General features: G+C 41.1%; 1 protein-coding gene across 3 annotated transcripts; it reads left to right on the forward strand.

Moving 5' to 3' along the window:
* The first annotated feature begins 733 nt into the window (after positions 1-733).
* nrf1 (nuclear respiratory factor 1) lies at positions 734-18,197 on the forward strand. Of its 3 annotated transcripts, none has more exons than XM_086269480.1 (12): positions 734-850; positions 2,402-2,513; positions 2,666-2,810; positions 3,354-3,468; positions 3,603-3,729; positions 4,147-4,287; positions 7,039-7,197; positions 8,164-8,379; positions 8,488-8,586; positions 9,835-9,992; positions 11,713-11,834; positions 17,048-18,197. In XM_086269480.1, exons 2-12 carry the CDS (start codon positions 2,445-2,447, stop codon positions 17,206-17,208), a joined length of 1,512 nt encoding a protein of 503 aa, XP_086125606.1. In that variant the 5' UTR covers positions 734-850; positions 2,402-2,444; the 3' UTR covers positions 17,209-18,197. The 3 variants fall into 3 exon arrangements, with proteins under 3 accessions (XP_086125606.1, XP_086125608.1, XP_086125607.1); XM_086269482.1 differs by having other exon boundaries at positions 8,488-8,571; XM_086269481.1 differs by lacking the exon at positions 734-850 and adding an exon at positions 891-1,736.
* The last annotated feature ends 1,710 nt before the right edge of the window (positions 18,198-19,907 follow it).

Genomic DNA, 19,907 nt, shown 5'->3' on the forward strand with positions numbered 1-19,907 from the left:
GTTTTTTTTTTTTTTTTTTTTACTTGGTAATGATGGGGTCTGAGTAGGGGAGTAGCTTTTATTAACATAAAATAAAGATACTTTATTTTTTTGTGGTTTCGTGTTTGTTTGTTGCCAAACCGGATTAGATCACTTTTGAATAACGACCATCTTCTGGCGCCTGCCGCCGTTGAATAGAAAGGGGCGTGGTTCGACAGGTCTTATGTGGCGTTCAATGAGTACAGGAAAAGTTAGTTTTCAGTGCAGAATCGTAAGCTATGGGCTTCATTGCAATGAAAAAAGGTCCGTGTTATATTAAACTGGACATTTAGTGACGTCCAGGTTTTCTAAACGTGGAAAATCAGCAAAAACTACTTAGTTTGATCTTTTATTTACTAAGATAAACTTTATGTTTCATATTTCCATACCCTCATTCATTTTTAATTACTTTTCCCTCTCCAAAAAACATAATAAAGGCTCTGAATATAGTACGTATTTATTTTCAACAGTTTTGTAGGGGTTCATTTAAAAAATCGAGAATTTAAAAACTGACATAATAAAAAGTGAAGGTATGTTTAATATTTATGTCAGGTTGACACATCGTCAATGAGTTGTTAACTAGAATCAGTTTAAAGAAAACAATGAAACAATGTCTACAAAGTATTTATGTGCACGTTTGTTATTGTAGTTTCAGTTCTTGTGTATTACTCTTACGGTTGCGCGGCAGGCACTTGAAAGCATCACTAGTGCAGCTCACTGTTGTGTGCGGTCTGTTAGTTGTGTTTGGTGCTGGCTCCCCTCTGTCCTCCATTAAAGCTCGGCTCCATCCCCGCTGTACGGCGCAGGCCCGAAGTAGCGCAGCCGCTCTGAGGTTAGTGCCCTACCGCGCAATCTCCATCTATTTCAGCCCCGGCGCAGCCGCATCATCGAACCCGGCAGCGTTGGGGTGAACGATGCAGATTGTTTAGATGTTGACTGGAGTCGGATTGTATTTTAAATCTGTTTTTGGGGGGAATCGTGATCTAGGCGCGTATCGACTTCAACCTCGGAGAGAGAAGAATAGCTGAGGATGAGCCCACAGGCCCGGGCCTGTTATGGCGTTATGTTTTTGTGTGATTTTTTTGCGCGGGTTTCGTGCTAGCTGCTACATTACGATGGCTTTCATTGCGCCCTGTAATCGTTCTGTTTAGTGTCTGAACGTGGAAAATTGTTGGCAGAATTCGTGTTATTTTAGACGACCGGCTTTATACCGCCAAATGGTTAGCTAGGCAGCTAATTAGCTGAATGTAGGGCATTGCTAGCTTAGCTCAGTGAAGCAGTCGTTGACAGTAGACCGGCAGATCCGGCTAACTGTACATTACTGTCTGGCACGATCAATTCTTTATCCGGTCCTGTGCAAAATTAAGCTGGTTGCAGGTCACTAAATTGGTTACACATACACATTCTTGTGGAGTTGTGCGTTTCGTGCATCACTGGTCTCCTCAGTGTCTAGACTTCATGTACTGCAGCTGGCAATAAATATATTAGACTGAAATGAATGACCTGAATTTCAGTTGCATTTATTTATGTATTTATTTATTTTTTTATTTTGGTGGGGGGCCAGTATTGACGTTCTTGTAGGCCACTGTAAAAGTTAGAACTGCGTGCAGATACATGATTATAAAACTATTCTATAAATCATCTTTGCACTGTATCAACGAAGCAGGTTATCTACATGAAACGGTCTCCTTTCATTTATTCATAAACCTTTTAACCCTGTAAGTTGATTGATTTGGAGTGAACATAAGCATTTGTGTGTGTGTTAGTGTGCAATATATGTTTATTTTTCCTCAGCCACACTACAGTGTAACTCCACATATTCACATATCCAGTTTTCCAAATTAATATGGAGTTTCCCATACTGTCAAAACAATTTTAAAGACCCTTTAGTTGGACATTAAATTGTGATTTGTATCTAAGTTGTGCTAAGCTATCTATTACTGGGTGGAATGCACATCTTCCAAATTCATCACCTGTAACACCTAACATAAGTGCCCTCTATGGGCAGAGTGAAAGTGGTACAGTCAGACAAGAGTGAAAAAAAATGAAACGTTCTTTTCAGACAATACTCTTCCAAATGAAATTCCCTATTAATGCAGTATGACGTCCTCTGGAGGCAGAGCGGCAGTGGTGCACTAAGCACAAACACAAAGACACCATAGCATCTATCTTCATCAGACAGCTCTCCCTGTAAAAATAAATGACAGTGGCAGCTGTGCATGGTCACAGTTTTGTCTGAAATTTTGTAACACTTCCAAATTCTTGTTGCATATGAATTCATTTAAGTGTATAAATAAATATCAGCATATTGTCTTGTTAAGATAACATATCAGTATTCGTTAAATTTGATGTGCTTTGATCACTTCCCTCTTTCTTTCCTCAGTAACTGTACTGTGGACCTAGCTGTGTAGACCAGCTGGCTGATAATGGATGAGCACTCCGTTCACCAGACAGAGCACATGACCACCATTGAGGCTAGCGCTGTCAGTCAGCAGGTGCATTTACAAACATAATAAATGGTGTAAATTAGAAACAAATTTACTGATATTAATCACTCATCTTGTTAAATTACCGACCCAGATCAGAAATCTCAACACCCCACTAAAGTGCAAGTCCCAGGTTCATTCATTCATTGATTCGTGTATAGGTACATGTGACCACCTTGACTGACACATCCATGATGAGCGCTGAGGAAGACTCGACCTCCTCGCCAGATGACGATCCATATGATGACACAGACATCCTCAACTCGGCTGGCACTGATGAGGTCACAGCTCACCTGGCTGCTGCAGGTGAGTCTAAACTCTGTGCTGTTTCCAGAGTGTGTTAGTTGGGTCTGATCAAAGTTACAAGCAGAAGTGCTTCACGACCTGTAGACTTATGTTGATAATTGTTATTAAGGTTGCAAAGTTTGTGGCAAATTAGACGGTCAACTCCTTACAACAGACCATTTTTTGTTTATTTTTTTATTCTTCTTAGCAGCTATGATTAATTATACAAGCCTGGTAAATCCCATAATGCCATAATTTAAGCAAAATGCTTTCAATTGAGCAACAGGTGGCGCCAGTGGATTAGTTGTGTAGGCAGCGTTGCCTTTGTCAAGCCTCTGCCATGTTTGTTTTTTTTTCCATCTTTATCCCTGAAAGTTGACATGATTTGAAATTAAATCGGTGAAATGCTATTTCATGTCTTTTTAAAAACATATTTTATATTTAAAAAAAAGAGAACAATAAACAGTAACAACCACATGGGCTTTAAAAGCTCAAATCAGAGAAGGAAAATACTTTGTCTCTTTTTACCTTTGGTAAAATCTCTCCTCCTCCTCTTTCTTTCAGGGCCAGTGGGTATGGCAGCTGCTGCTGCTGTAGCAACTGGGAAGAAAAGAAAAAGGCCTCATATCTTTGAATCCAACCCTTCCATCCGTAAGAGACAGCAGACTCGTCTGCTCAGGTGGATCTAATAGCTTTTCTGACAGCAGCTACGGTGACCAAAATATCCCTCGCTCAGCTCCTAGGGTAGAATTGTTGTTGTGCTTTGTAGCTTTTAATCTGAACACAGAAGTAAAGGATGGTGTTTGTTAACAGGAAACTGCGAGCCACGTTGGATGAGTACACCACTAGAGTGGGCCAACAAGCCATAGTGTTGTGCATCTCCCCCTCCAAACCCAACCCTGTGTTCAAGGTGTTTGGTGCTGCTCCTCTGGAGAATGTGGTAAGTCTTATAAATAGAGCAGGTAGAAAGCATTAGTTTGTAACACAGTGAAACTTACCATCACACCAAACCTCAGTGTTCTCCTTCATTTATTTCAGTGAAGCCCTCTCAGTCATATGCAGTGTTTCCCTTGTCATAAGTATACACTGCATGTTAGATAAACTGAATCTGCTTTACATCTTTCTTCCTAAAAACTATTTGTGTATTAAAAATACTCATAATTTTATAGCTAATAATAATTTATTAAAGGCCATATTGATTTTGTCTTAATAACATAACCAAAAAAAAAGGCATGTAGTTACTTATCTTTGACCAGGTATCTACTAGCAAATGTTTTCTTCAGTGATTTATTTAAACCTGCTATCACTCTTAAAAGCTCAGGCTGACACATTGTGATGTATCTTTCATGGATACTAGGTAAGAAAGTATAAGAGCATGTTGTTGGAGGACCTGGAGAACGCCCTGGCTGAACATGCCCCTGCAGGTGGAGAACTCGCCTCAGAGCTGCCCCCGCTCACAATTGATGGCATCCCCGTCTCTGTGGATAAGATGACCCAGGTAAGGCTTACTGCGGATTTATTCTTTAGTGGGGAATCTACGCCGTAGCTATGTCTTAACTGCAAACTCGAATTTATCAGTGAGAGAATAACAATCATCATGTCAATTTAAAGGACAATAAAATCAATATAGGAATTGCCAGCAACAACCTCAGCCACTTACATGTATGCTGTAGGCTCTACAAAGTTTCCCCGCAGAAATCTAAATAAGGCCTTCTCTCTATTCTCTAGAAGTGCTAAAGTTTACTCGCTTTTTCCTTTGTACAAATTCACTAATACACACACACACTACTCCCAGCAGAGGGCACCAGCCGCTAACAAACCAGGAAGTTTAAACTATGTCTTCTAACTAGTGAGAGGAAGAGCTTAGCTAACTACATGTAGCAAGGTCAAATGCTTATTTGTAGGTGTGTTGTCCACTAGCTCATTTTTGATGTTTTTGATTAATCTATTCAGCAGTCATGCATTTATTCTCATCCTGAAGAGCAGCATCACCATTAAAATAAACTCTAATCTGAGAAAAAGCTAATCCTTCTCTTTGATAAGCAGAGCAGCCATTGTAGGCCGTTCATCGTAGCGTTAGTACCACTGGCAGGCCTGAATTTTCTTTTCAGCCCAGGGGAGCATGGCTTGTTTACTCTGCCGTCCCAGTGCTGCTGACGCATTCTCTAGATCATCGTCACAGTAGGCAGCATGACAGTGGCCCTCAGAGACGATCCACAACCCTCGGCGCGCGTTAGCCAATCCCAGTGCCGGATGAATCCTTGGAGGCCAGGTGTTAGTTGGAGCTTGTTTTTCTGGAAGTAGTAGGATGAGATTATCGCGAGTAACCTGTTGCCTCACTCAATTTCGACAAGCCGGGTGGAAAGGTGTGGGGTGGGTGTTTTTACAGATATGTGTGTGCTGCGCGTTGGAAACAGGAAGTTGTTTAGTCCTTCTGGGAAAAGCTAGTAAACCTTGGCCAAGGAATGAGATGAGAGGAAGCTAATTTAGTAGAGACACCCAGTTCGTATCAGAAACATGTCTTCTAAAAGGATATCTGCAGTAGAATTTTATACAGCTGAAGAAATCCCAAATGAGGTTAAGCAGAGGCCCTAGTCTGTCAGATATATGGAGCATCTGTAGCAGGTGATCCCACGACTAGCTTGAGCTCATAATTACCCCCTTGCCTTGTTAGGTTCAGGAACCCAGCAACATAACAGCCTTCCTGAAGTCTGATTGGACCACTGCTTGGAGGATTAGGATTGGGGTGGGGTGGTGGGTGCGAGGGCAACATGCCACTTAACTCGCTAGCCACTGTAATTTGGCCATCTGGCCTTGCACAGATACATCCACATACGTCGCCATCATCGCAGGTGTAAATGGGAGAATAATTTTCCTACAAGGCTTTTTCGCAGGTTAATGCAGGTTGCTGAGCTAGTGTTGGCTCTGGTGGAGCTCCATTACGTGGAGGGTTTGTTGTTCGAAAGCTGGCGCGAAGCACCGACACTCCATTTTCTATCAAGATCCATTTTCTCATATCTGTTTGCGTGATGCACTGAGGAGCTGTGTGACTGTGAGTTAGAAAAGGGGGGCCTAACGGGGAGGAGGGAGGGATTTATTTCTCCCGGAACCAAATTTAGCTTGTGATGTCAAGGCAGGCGGACGCTGCAGTGCCTCATTGTGCAATATAATCCCCCGGTGATGCTTGCATATTACCGGGACGCCGAGGACACTGGCACTAAACCCCCACCTCGGCATGTCAGTGAGTGTAAGCGCGCGCCTGCTCGGGCTCTGTCGACATGATGGGCAGTGCGTATGCGTGCCACTCACTACTGCACATGAAGTATGCATACAGACGATCGATAACAAGCAAATCAGATGAGATTAAGAACGTCATCCGCTCGCTTTTTCACCTTGTCAGGCAGCTGTTATTCAAGTTTAGAAACTAGATGCACCATAAAGCTCGGATTTTTAGCTTTTAGCGCAACAACATTTTCACCAGCTGGTCACCTGCAAAATCAGCACTTTTTACTTCATTGTAAGATATTCCAAAACGGTGGACAAGCACTTGATAAATGGACTGATTCTTACATCTATACAACATGCCACATTCACGTTTCTTCTAAGCTTTTAGTGCTTCCTAACAAACATTCACACTCTGATGGATGCATCGGAGAGCAACTTGGGGTTAGTATCTTGCCCAAGGATCCTTGGCATACAAACTGGAGGAGCCAGGGATTGAACCACTAACCTTCCGATCAGTAGGTGACCTGCTCTACCTCCTGAGCTACAGCCACCCCATCTTGATACCGTCTTGATAGAGTCTGTTGACAATAAAGAAATAAGTCTGTACAGTGCACCTATTAGCACAGAGTTAATGCAGTGCCCTTGTTTGACAGTCAATTTTAATTTTTAACAATACTGACTGTCTCGTCCTTGTTAATACCTCTGCTCAGTGTCCTGGAGCCTTTGTTGGAACAGGCTGTCTGTTGGATCACCTCTGATGTGCTCGCAGTGTCTGTCTGATACGTCAGGCTGGAGCCATAGCCATAGATTGGTCTGTTAGTAAACCTGACCCCATTGTTCTCCTTTTAGAAGGTCTGTTTCTATTTTCAGGCCTTGACCGCCTCAGCACATGCTGCAGGTACCTAATGCACGCCTCTCGCAGCCTGCTCAAGGGCGTGTATGCCCTGCAGCTTTGCACATTATATTTCTGTCTATATAATCTGTTTTTTCCATGCATTTTTTTTCCTCTTTTATTTTCCTTTAGGCACAGCTGCGAGCATTTATCCCAGAGATGTTGAAGTACTCAACAGGCAGAGGGAAGCCTGGCTGGGGTAAAGAGAGCTGCAAGCCAGTGTGGTGGCCCGACGACATCCCCTGGGCCAACGTTCGCAGTGATGTGCGCACAGAGGAGCAGAAACAGAGAGTAAGACAAACACTAGTATAACGTGATATTTTGCTGGGAAAGAGTACAAGGTTGTAAGTGCACAAAATGAATGTAGCTTGTGAGTACAGATCACTCAACAACAAAAGATTTTTATAGATCCGAAAGTGACAACAAACTAAACAGATGTTGTATTGTCCACCCATGAGAAAGATTCTTTTTACACAGTGTTTTAATCCTGTTCTGTTACATTAGCTAGTTCTGTTTGGTGGTGTCTAAAGATCCAGAGCTCTTGCCTTTGCAAGAGTCACCTGCCACGTGTAATTCAGTGACAGTGATAACAGTCCTTAAAGACATAGTTGATGGCATTTTGGGAAATGCCCATATTTGGTTAACTTAGAACAGTAGTTCTAACTACTAAGCCATCCTAGACAACTTTAGGATTTGGATCATTGCTTCCTTAGTGACACAAGTCGCTTTAAGATAGATTGGTGTCATATGATGTAACATACCAGAGAAAGACGCAAAGATACCATATGAAGGAGTAAAAGATACAGTAAGCTTGTTTTATTAGCATACATACAGCAGAATATAGTAGTAAATTGTTTTGCAGACCTCAAGGAAAATTGCTACAACTCATGAATCAACACTTTAAATATGAAGCTACAGCTAATGCACACCTTTGAAGCTCATTATTTTTTCCTCTTAATATAGCATGAGAAGAACAGGCTTTAGAGGTGCTGGTAAGCCAAGTCTATGCACTTTTAGTAGAACCAGCACAGCTGTTAACACCTTTTCTGTCATTTATTTTGTGTTTTCTGTGTATCTTCTGAGATAGCTTTAGAGCAAAGGAAACAGGCGCATGTCTATTCATTATTACGGTTTAATTTAATCCCATTGTACATAATTCATATTTATCATCTGATTATATTAAGAGATGTACCATGCCTTAGAGTCATCAGTCTTAAGAATTTTTGCTGACATTAAATTGTGTCTGTACTTCCTCAGGTCTCTTGGACGCAGGCGTTGCGAACCATAGTGAAGAACTGCTATAAGCAGCATGGCCGTGAGGATCTATTATATGCTTTTGAAGACCAGCAGGTAACCACGGCAACCACCACCCAGCACCACCTGACCACTGCACAAAGTATCGCTCACCTTGTGCCCTCACAAACCGTGGTACAGACCATCAACAATCCAGATGGAACAGTCTCGCTTATCCAGGTGCGTTTTATTCACTGCATGGCTTTTATACTCCTGAGTGGGAGTTTTTGCCCTTCTTGTTGTTTTTTACAGAGCCTAATGCACTTGGTGGAAATGTATTGTTTTCAGGTCGGTACAGGACACACAGTTGCCACTCTTGCGGATGCGTCGGAGCTGCCTGGTGTGACAGTTGCACAAGTTAACTACTCAACGGTAACTGAGGGAGAGGTAACACCCACATGCGTTCAAACGTGCCTAGAAATCGTTCTTTTATCAAAAACCATACTGAAACACATTAAGTTATTTACTGCACACATAGCCTCTTAAAAATGCACTCTATTTAATACCACAAAATCAAAACTAAAGCCACAAGTCCATCAATCTAATACCGGCAATATTTGCTCAGTCTCATTACCTCGTTGCTAATGTTCATCTACACTTATGGTCAGAAGTGTAAATCCACACAGGGCCAAATGTATACATGCAGGCTCATATATATTACATATATCCAACTAATATTTGGTAGCTTAGCATATTGCACCTTGACCAGACCATTTTGCTTACCATTGCAAGCTTCTGGCATTAGACGTGGCTGGATATTTAACACTCTTCTTGTTCATTTAAATTGGTTAGTGGTCCAAAAGCTTTCAGTAGGGTTGAGGTTGGGCCATTACAAAAGCTTTATGTCGTCAGCCTGTTTTCTGCACTCTAAAATTAGTTTTGATATATCATTTCCCTGTTAGAAAACCTGTGTCGAAGTTTGAACTGTTCTGATTTAAAGAACTTGGAGGTAGTCTTATTTATTCGATCCACATTGTGTAATGTACAAGTACCACTGATTACCAAATAGCACTAGCGCATGATGCTACCACCATCATGCTTGACAGTGACGCTGGTGTTCCAGCAGTTTCCAGCTCATGGCAGGCTTGAGCGTTGGTGGTTCCTGGGTTCTTTCTGAATATCCCAAACAATTGCCTCTCATCAGGGGGGACAGTTTGGGTGTTCTTCCAAGTTGGCAAAGGGGTGAAAATCGGAAAAACTTGTTCTCGCATAAAACTATTTGAACTGATGAAATCTTTAGTTATTTAGAAATGGCTCCAAGAGATCTTCCCAATTTGTGGAAATCTACAATTTTCCTTTTTAAGATTTTCACTGAGTTACTTGGAGTATTGGTCATTTCTACCAGCTGTAGTTAAATAATGAACACTAGCAAGAATTAATTGGCCTCGTCAAGTTAAAACACATTGTTGAACCTTCAACAAATCCTGTTAGTGTGTTGTGAGCGTATGTTCATATTTTGGCCTGTGTGTATAATTTTGACCCTGTGTGGAACAGAGAAAATGTAAATTATGTTTGCTATATAATCGTTTAATCCTAGTAAAAGAACAGCTCGAAGAAGAAGCCTAAAATTACCATGACATTCATGCTTCTGATAAGTGTATGTAAACTTAAGTATATACTTTGTTTTTCCTCCAGGTGGAACCAAGCTGGGCCACCCTGCAGGGCGGGGAGATGACAATCCAAACGACTCAAGCTTCAGAGGCCACGCAGGCAGTGGCATCCCTAGCTGAAGCTGCTGTCGCTGCTAGCCAAGAGATTCAGCCCGGAGCCACTGTTACAATGGCACTGAACAGGTGATTCTGACAGAGCTGAATATTATGTTATGTGATTTCCTGAGATATTATAATAGGTCTCTAACCTATTATAAAGGGGTGCACGCAGTGTAAACGGTCCAGGTACAAGGACAGGACTAAAAAATGCAAACTTAGATCTGGAGAAACTTTGCTCAAGACAACTTTTAAAAAGGTTAAAAAAAAAATTACAAAATAGTCTGTTGTAATAGTAGCTAACATCCCTATGTTGTTAAGCCTAAGCCTACAAATGTGTTAACAGAGAAGAAAGTTTTGGTGCTGTCACCAGAAAATACCAGAACCTTTTAAACAAAAAAAATGTTATTATCATGTCAAGTTTTAATTTCACTGAGAGAAAAAAAACACTAACAAGTATAAAAAATGTCATAAATGCACAGGCAGCTATAAGCAGCTGGATGAAAATGGGACAAATGTGTCAGAGCAGGTTACTGGATTCCCTGGAGATACTTTTTGTCCTGTTTCAGCATCTAAATAATTAGCTTGTACCCTTTTATACCAGCAGCATGCACGGTGTAGAACCATTAAACCAGTTGTTAGGCACATATTTCACGTTCTAACAGCTCTTACCTGCTGATATGCAGGTAAGAGCAGATTAAAATAGCTGCATTTGAGATGTTGTGAGTATAAATACACAGCATTACATCTCTACTTCATTTAGGCTGCTGTGTTAGAAAAAGAAAAAAATGTTTTCAGTCCTATTATAGTCACAAATTAAAGTTCCTGTAGGATAACAACAGAAGCAGGTTAATAGTTTGTTGTAGGCTTCGGTCGCAGTTAAAAGAAGCTAACCCTTGGCTACCCACTTCCTGAATAACATTTTTTTCAGCAGTTTGTTTCTGAAGTCAGTCACCTAGATACTGCCATGTTAGAATTTTTTTTCACTGCAGTCCTGTCCTGGCAATCATTTCAGATGTGTATGGGTATGTCCCACTGGGGCTTGTTACCTGCACCCACCTGAGACCCCCTCCTTCTCATTTCCCCTCCCTTCCTGCTGTTTACCTGAGCTGAGCTACTCTGGGCTCTCCACTCTGCCGTCTCTGGAACATTTTGTGTCTGTTTTCCAGCTACAGATGAGGTGCAGAGCCTCTTATCCTCACTGTTTTCCTTCTGTGCAATTAAATATTACCTGAGATGCAAGATTTATTAGCCATAGTCAAAAACCCCAGCAAGCTTAAACATCCAATCTAAATTCACATATTAAACAATGAAACAACGCACAAAAAAACGGTGTCGTTTCTGGTACACTTGATTGCATCATCAAGAATCTGTTGTCTCAGCTCTCGCATTTCCTCTTCCTTTCTTTCTGTCTCTCTACATTTCTGCCTCAAGCCTGATTATCATAAAGCTGCGAAACTGGTGTGCTAATAAGCTAGTAGTAATTCTGCTGCATAGATCCAGTATATAAAATTGCTTTATTAGACCCATAGCACCTGTCCTTTGGAGTGATGTGACCGATTCTCTGTAAGTCCAGACTAGAAAAGCCTCTTATAGCTCATGTATTCCTGCGTCTTCACCCCACATCTCTCTAATAACCCTTGGCTCTCTGAGCAGACTCTGCGTGAGAGAGCTTTTGGGCTTTGTACCAGGAGATTGCATCTTCAAGCCTAATTTCTTGTTTGTGTGTGTTTTAATTTGAAATTGCATGTACAGAAATATGGGTTTTTTTTTTACATATAGTGCACTTGTGATTTGTGTGTTACAGTGAGGCAGCAGCTCACGCTGTAGCGACGCTGGCAGAAGCCACACTACAAGGCGGAGGTCAAATTGTCCTGGCAGAGACGGCAGCTGCTGTTGGGGCGCTGGCAGGGGTTCAAGATGCCACAGGTACCCAATTATCAGAAATACAGCAAACACTGAAGCAACATAAAATAAAATACACCTCAAATTACAGCAATTACATAATTATAAAAAAAGTCAAGTGTTTTTTTGGTATGCAGCATTAAACTGTACAGACAATGAAGGTCTGAAAAGTCATAGTTATTACCTCACTACTGCATTGCCTGCAATCACAGGTACATTAGTAACATTATCAAACAATCAAACAGTGGTAGTTTATATATAAACTATGTTATCTATATTGGCGACCACATAAATCAATTTATCTATATTATTTACGAGGACCCCAAAGATTAGATTACCGCTCTCTGGAATGACTCCAGCCTTGCCAATATATTTCCTCAGGTGCCCTGCAGTCCAACCATCAAGTTTAAAGTAGGTCTGATTAATGGTTGTCACGAAAAGTGCAAAACAGACGCACACATACAGAGATTCTTTCATTTATCAGAAGATAGTCTGATATTCTGTTGTTAGCCGGCATAAGTGGCACCCAATGTGATCGTCTGCTGCTGTAGCCCACATGTTGTGCAATCAAAGATGCTCTTCTGCATACCTTGGTTGCAGCGAGTGGTTATTTGACTTACTGCTGCTTTCCTGTCACCTTGAAGTAATCTGGCTTTCTCTTCTGACCTCTGGCATCAAAAAAGTATTTAACTCAGAACTGCTGCTTGCTCGTTATAGAGATGGTTGTGTGGGAAAATCCCAGTAGATCAGCAGCATATATGACACCCACAGCCTTACGACACTCAAAGTCACTTTCTTTTTCATTCTTATGCTAAATTTCAACTTTAGCAAGTAATCTTGACCATGTTTACATGCCTGATTACATTGAGTTGCTTGCCACGGGTGGCTGTGGCTCAGGTGGTAGAGCGGATCAGGTACTGATCGGAAGGTTCGATCCTTGGCTTCCCCAGTCTGCATGCCAAATATCCTTGGGCAAGATACTAACCCCAAGCTGCCCTCTGATGCGTTCATCGGAGTGTGAATGAGTGTGAATGTTGATTAATTTGCACTTTAGTTTAGAAGTGCTTGTATGAGTGGGTGTGAATGGGTGAATGAGGCATGTTGTATACAGCGCTTTAAGTACTCTGGGAGAGTAGAAAAGCGCTATATAAGAATCAGTCCATTTACCATATAATTGGCTGATTAGATATTAGTATTTTTGACCAGTGGAACAGCACCTTGAGGTGACCGTTGTTGTGATTTGGCACTATATTAAAATTAATAAGATAAAATTGAATCGAATCTAAATTGAATTGGAACAGGTGTGCCTAATGAAATGGCAAGTTTTGACGTTAAAAAAATTCTCTTGGTAGACTTTCATGGACAAACGGTAAGGAATGAGGAATATTTTTCTAAAATGTGTTTTCTATGTGTACTTTACAATAGAATAAAAAAAATTAATCAGTAAATGTGTGCAATTACATTTTACCCATTGGTGTTTGTGTGCGCTCCCCAGCCAATGGCCTTTCTAATTAGCCTCACTAAGTGTAAGCTTCCCACCCGTAGAACAACTGCGAGGCCTCTGAGCCCCCACATTGTAATCTGCTCTGTGCTGATGTGACAGATGGTGTGTATTTATGTGTGCATCTTGTCCCTTCTTTTAATGACACGTTATTAGAGGTTCACCCTCCGTAAATGCATAGTGCAAACGCTGCTATTGCCGTGTGTCTGCTGGGACTAGGCTAGTTTGCAGTGACAGCCTTCCCTCTTTGCTCAATAGCACTGACAACAATTTCGTGGATATGTTCCGTCAGTAGCCTCAAGGCTAAACATGGGGCTAATGTTTCATAAGCAATAACATTTTGCCAAAGCTGCATCCTGAGTATTTATTATTGTTGAACAATTTGATTCACTGGTTAATTTAAACGAATCGGGATATTGAATTGGGAAACCTTTTGTAGCCTGCAAGCTGTCAATCTTTTACTTATTATGTCATCTGATCAGTACAATACACATATTACACACACACAAACATGCACCAACACACAATGTACACTAGTCCAGGGGCATGAAGAGGTCCCTCTTGTGCCCTCCTTAAGAGCTTTGATCCACTCCATTATCAGTCCATAGTCTAATCACTTGACCAGCTGTCAGCAGACACCCCCAAGCTCTGTTGCTATATTTATATAGATATAGATATATATACATATATGTGTGTGTGTGCCCATGGAATTTCTGTTTAAATCACAGTACGAATCAGACTTATGTTAGTGGGAGTTTTAGAAACCAATGGAATCAGTTTGGTTCTGTAGCAGGCAAAGCTGGGAGACATGGTGTGTTTAATGGTTAAAAGGCTATAACAATTGCCAGGCTGTTGACTACAAAACAATTGTATCCATTACCTCATGTTGCCAAACTATTTTAGAAAACCAAATAACATCATCATGAAAGTTTCCTGTTAAAACATTGAGCAAATGCAAAAATAGGTGCTACGTCTGCATTCATATCCTATAATGGGGATTCACCTTATTCAAATCTAACATCTGCAGGCTTTGTTTATTTATTTATTTGGCATGTTGCTTCCTAAACCACGAAGAGCCATTTGGCTGTAATAGCTCACTCAAACATCTAACGGAGCTGCCAAATCCAGCCCTTCTCGCAACTATTGACCTTCGCTAATCACTGTAGTGCTACACAGCAGAGAAGACTGGTGTTTGAAGTGCACTAGCCAGGTTACACTGCTGATTGACTTGTGTAGTAACCCTACACCAGGGGTCGGCAACCTGCGGCTCTTTAGTCCTTATAGTGCGGCTCCACGTGGTTTGGGGAAATAAATTAGAAGTATTTAGCTGAAGTGTATTTTATTTATGTTAGTTATTTTTTTTAACTTGTAGTTCCAAATTGGAAGATTATTGTGATATTGAAATATAAAAATAAAATTATATTTTATTATTTTGTTCATCGCTCAAAATAAGTGTGGCAATAGCGGAAGCCGGTGTACTCGCCGAAACGCCGTGCATATATCGAGACTTTCAACCCAAGGTAGGCTAGTTATGGATCTTCGGATCCACATTGTCAGCAGCTGTTCTCCACCATGAACTATGTTATAAACAAACACCGCTCACGCCTCACAGATGGCAGCTTACAGTCCTGCGTAAAGATGAAAGTACAGCCCCGATTTGCAGACGCTGTGCGCAGAGGTTCAGGAGCATAAATCCCATTGTAAACATATCAAGGCAGACCCGACGATGTTTCCATGAACATGCTTTTCAGCATCTCTTTATTGACCACTTTTCACACACGGTTGCTGTACGCATACAGCCGGCTGTAGCTTTTCAGCTCACAGCCCGACATATACCAACAACAGCATAGATAGCGCAGACATTAAGGCGGCGAGACGTGATTGTGGGTGCCGCTCACGTGCATCCGCCTCCCCTGCAGCGGCGCTGCAGACCACGCCCCGCCACACACATTAACCTGGTAAAATACATATTTAGGCAGAATTTTTCATCTTTTAGCAGCATAGTGCTTTTTTCCAATTATTTTTTTTAAAAGTCAGGTCAAGGCTCCAAAAGCCCAAAGGCGATATGAGGGTGGCGGCTCACAACAGTTTTTGTTTGCTACTTGGATCATTTTAGTTCAGCTGGGTGTCTTTCCTTTTGTTATATTTCTTTAAGTGTTCAAAATGTGTTAATTACATAAATAAAATGTAATTTTCTCTGTAGCACTTCATGGATTTCATAAGCAACACACCTTAGTTGTTTACACAAAGCATAAAGGTAAAAAACAATATACACAGTGTTATCTTCATTTTAGATGTCAAAAAGTATTTGTGGCTCCAGTGTTTTCTTCTGCGTGGAAACTGGGTCCAAATGGCTCTTTGGGTGTTAAAGGTTGCTGACCCCTGCCTTACACTGACAAAGACACATATATAAACACGGCTATACAAGGCATGACCCTTCATCTCTAAGTAACAATGTTCGAGTGGCACTTCAATTACAGATTGCACTTCATCCCAGGTCTATGTTGCTGTGCCAGACCAAAGCCACGCTCCCTATAAGGTTTCCTTCATAATAACTGTTAGAACAGCTTAACACTGTCACAAATAAGTGTCAAGAGGGGTGAGCAAGAGGCCACAAAGAGGACCAACAATTACGACCTTACCTGGCAGCAGAGTTCCATTTTTATTATTGAATGAATTGTTTTCTTATTTTGTTCAAAATGTTATTTATTCTCAGTTACAATTATATCCACCCTTGTTTCATCTGGGTTATGTGTTTTAAGTGATTCATTTGTAATGTGGACTGGTTGCCTGTAACATCCAGCATCTAAGCTTGCAGTAATGGGAGTGGGTATGAGCCACTGCCATCCCCTATGCTGACCTTCTTGCCTGCCTGTGACACTGTGACAGCTTGCAGGGTGGGGCAGAGCACCACGTGACTGCAGCAGTAATCCCTGCAGGCAGAGACGCACAAACGGAGCTGGGAATGGGGGAAGTAAGCCGAGGACGTTCAATTGGGTCATTGTTCAGAAATGCCTTCTCTGTAACATGTCTGCCTCCTGTCACCAACAACTACCTGGAGTTGATGGGTTCCCAAAGGCCCGTGTAAAACATAAAATCCGTCAACAGGATTTCCTCTAGCAAGAGAATGTAAAAGCAGAATTTCTTAGCAGAAGAGCTGACAACCTGTGGGGTTGAAAAACAAAACCAAATAAACTGTGGATCCAGAAAAAGGACCACTTTGGGCCATCTCAAAAACGGAGTCAGTCCCTTAGAGACTCCCATGTGAAAATCCCCAACTTCACAGCAATCTAACAATGCAATCTGCATTCACAAACACATTTTTAACACTAATTCATGTCTGCAAACCTAGATGGAAATGCATGGAGGGTACTTTGGGTTCAACATCTTGCCCATGGATACTTCTGCATACAGGTGCAGGAGCTGGGTATTGAGTCACCAACCTAATGAATACTAGACAACCCGCTCTAAATTAGCCAGCATCTAAATGAGCCACCATAAACAAAAACAAGATTTCTGAGGACAGTAGAATAGAATTGGGTAACCAGTGAGGAGTATAAGATCTTCAAATGTCTAATAGGTTTATTTAAAAAAGGTACCTGTGTCCACCTGTGAATGATTTCCCTGTAATATTAACATACCTGTGACCTAAGTACGCAGTTTAAACTAATAAAAAATGTATTAGTGATGCTGGTGCTGCATGTTTAAGTCCAACTTGTCCTCTTCTTTCCTTTAGGTTTGGTCCAGATTCCAGTCAGCATGTACCAGACGGTAGTCACCAGCCTTGCCCAGGGTAACCGGCCCGTCCAGGTTGCAATGGCGCCTGTCGCCACACGCATAGATAACACTGTCACACTGGACGGCCAGGCAGTGGAGGTCGTAACCCTGGAGCAGTGACCTTGGAAGGAGCAGAAAGCACTGATTGGCCACCTAGGAGATTTGTTTATCTGTTCTGTTTTCCGAGACATCATGCTGTGTACAATGTCAAATATATTTTTAAATGTGCATCTACAGGGGAAGTGTGTTATCAATGCATTGTGTTTACTATGTAAAGAGATTGCGTTTGTTGGTGTATTTTTCCCATTTAGCGTTGTTTTTTTTGGTTGTTTTTTGGGGGGTTTTTTTAGCTCTGTGAAGTTGAGTATTTAGTATTTATTTCTTTACAATTAACCTTTGCTTAAAACAAAGATGAACCAAAAAGCTCGGGAGGAAAGCCACCCCTGTTTCACTGAGTGTGTCTCTTGTCTTTGTTTGGGATTTTTCACTATATTGTCCATGCTCAACTGTTTCTGTTATTAGGATGACGAATTCAGTGCCATAGTCGGAAAGTCACTCCTGTGTTTCGCCATATTCACAATTGCTGTTCCCACCTCAACTCACTAATTCTCTCACTGTACAACACAGCATCTGAGATGCAGACACTCCCAGAAAATCTTGCCCTGTTGGGTTTTTTTCCCCTTTTTTTGTTCTACTGTAATCCAAGTACATGCCAAAATTTTGCAAAGACTCAGGATAACTTTCTTTTTTTTAACTGTTGGATGGCGGAGAGGACTTACTGACGCAGTCTTTTTGTCCACCAAATTTTTTTTTCTTTTTTTTCCTAGTGCATGGATTCGAGGAGGCAACCGTGTTATTTGCAACATGAACTCCTTTGTATGTCACGCAGGACTCGGTGGTCTCCATCACTTTGTATGCCACAGGAAGCTGGTCATACTTGGACAGAAGCTGCACTATTTGTGATCCACGAAAGGATTTGCCACACGAAAAAACCATGCTTGCTGAGAATCAACTCTGTTTGATGAAGGTGTAACAGTTGGTGTGACTTTCACCAAAATTGTGTATTTGGGAAAAAATGAAGTCCAATAAAATGGCTGCTGTTCACCATTCATCCAGTTTCTCGGGTATTATTATACTCTTGATCCAAAAGCCTAACAATTAGTGGATTTTGTCATATTAACATCAAACATACATGTGAAAAGTCAGCTCTATAAAACCTTTTTGGCATCTGCAGGTTGGTTTTGTGATATCCTACAGCAGGAGTGTCCAACTCCAGTCCTCGACAGCTGCTGTCCTGCAGCTTTTAGATGCATCCTTGCTCCAACACAGCTGAATCAAATGATTGTATCGCCTCTTCAGCATGCCATCAAACTTTGGTAAAGGTCTGATAACAAGTCATTCATTTGATTCAGTATAGTTTATACTTCAAATTCTGAAGATAGCCATAAAAAATGACTAATAATACATGTAAAGCCAAAGTTAAATGTGCTTTTCAGTGTTACGATGCTCACTTTTGTCTTTGTATATCAGTGAGAGATCATATCCCTAATATGGCAATCTCAGACATAGCTCCACCCACTTGCTTTCCAAGTTATCTGTATGCCAGAGACAGAATCAGAAAAGAGTTGGCTTAAAGGGAAGGTGGCCTTAAAATAGAGACACTAAAACACCAAAATATTTCTGTGAATCACACGGGAAAAAAAACATGGATTTGAAAATGATCATATTCAGCATATAATTTGTTTAGGGCAGACTTTTAAAGATTTACGATGACCTTACAGCCTCATTCCTTCTACCTTTATCTGAGAAATACCACATTTCTCCACCTTTTACCCGTAATGGTGCACTTGCCAGAAAGCCCAATAACCTCCACACTCCTCTATAGCACCCCCCACCTTTCCCGTGACAGACATGGGCCTTGATTACATCATAAGCTGCCCGAAACCTCTGCTTTAAAGCCTGGGATTTGTGAGCAGGGCCCTTCTGTTGCAGAGCAGAACAGAGAGAGAAGCGTTCGGGCCTTAATCTATCAGGCGTCAGTGTATATCCCGCTCTTCCTCCAGATTAAAGCCGAACCAGGTTGCATTCACAGATGAAAAAGACCTTATTTTTCTTCTTTTTTTTTTAAACTATATACTCCCTTCTGGGATTTTTCGATTGGACCCCTTAATAAGGTCAAGTGTATTGTGTGCATCTGTGTGGGCAAGAGAAATGGTAATTTTCCATGTAAGTCTCTATATAATGGTGCAGTCATACACTGCGTGACATGTATGCAAACTGTCACTGCAGATTAGAGGTTTTATTAGCACGCTTTCTTTCTCGCTAAGTCTCTCCCTTCTTTATTTCTTGATCACTCTGCAGTATCCATCCATAAAGTGCGTTTCATCTTTTTAAATTTGTGATCAAAGTAGTAACAAAATAGCACAAGATAAAAGCCTCGGGATAGCTGTCACCAATTTTACCCACTGCATCATATAATGCTGGCGCTTCACCTAAAAATGTATTCTTTATTCTATTTAAAGTTGATAATGGAGTTTTTGAGAGTTTCATTTCAAAATAAGAGCTCAAATATCTGATAATAATATATGTTTTTAACTTCCAGCAAAATGTTGCTTTATTTATTTGACCTCTCCTCTCAAAAGGAGTTTACTATGAATAATTTTAAATACTGTAAAACCTCATTTTGTTGGCTAGAATGCCTCGGCTGTAAAGTCTCTTACATTAGTAGAAGAAAAAGACGCTTGCAGAATAGTTTAGCAGAACTCAAATATGCCATATACAGGCAATATTAGTTAGACACTACATTTCCATAACATTAA

The sequence above is a fragment of the Aulonocara sp. 'chitande type north' Nkhata Bay genome, linkage group LG17 (genome assembly GCF_057382095.1).
Source record: "Aulonocara sp. 'chitande type north' Nkhata Bay isolate Kocher_YH1m ecotype deep benthic linkage group LG17, A_spYH_male_GT1.1, whole genome shotgun sequence".
In the NCBI taxonomy this organism is placed as follows: Eukaryota; Metazoa; Chordata; class Actinopteri; order Cichliformes; family Cichlidae; genus Aulonocara; species Aulonocara sp. 'chitande type north' Nkhata Bay.

Coding starts and splice junctions, on each gene's coding strand:
- nrf1 (XM_086269480.1), top strand. CDS start 2,445: ATGGATGAGCACTCCGTTCACCAGACAGAGCACATGACCACCATTGAG. Junction 2,514..2,665: donor CTAGCGCTGTCAGTCAGCAG/GTGCATTTACAA, acceptor ATTCGTGTATAG/GTACATGTGACCACCTTGAC. Junction 2,811..3,353: donor AGCTCACCTGGCTGCTGCAG/GTGAGTCTAAAC, acceptor TCTTTCTTTCAG/GGCCAGTGGGTATGGCAGCT.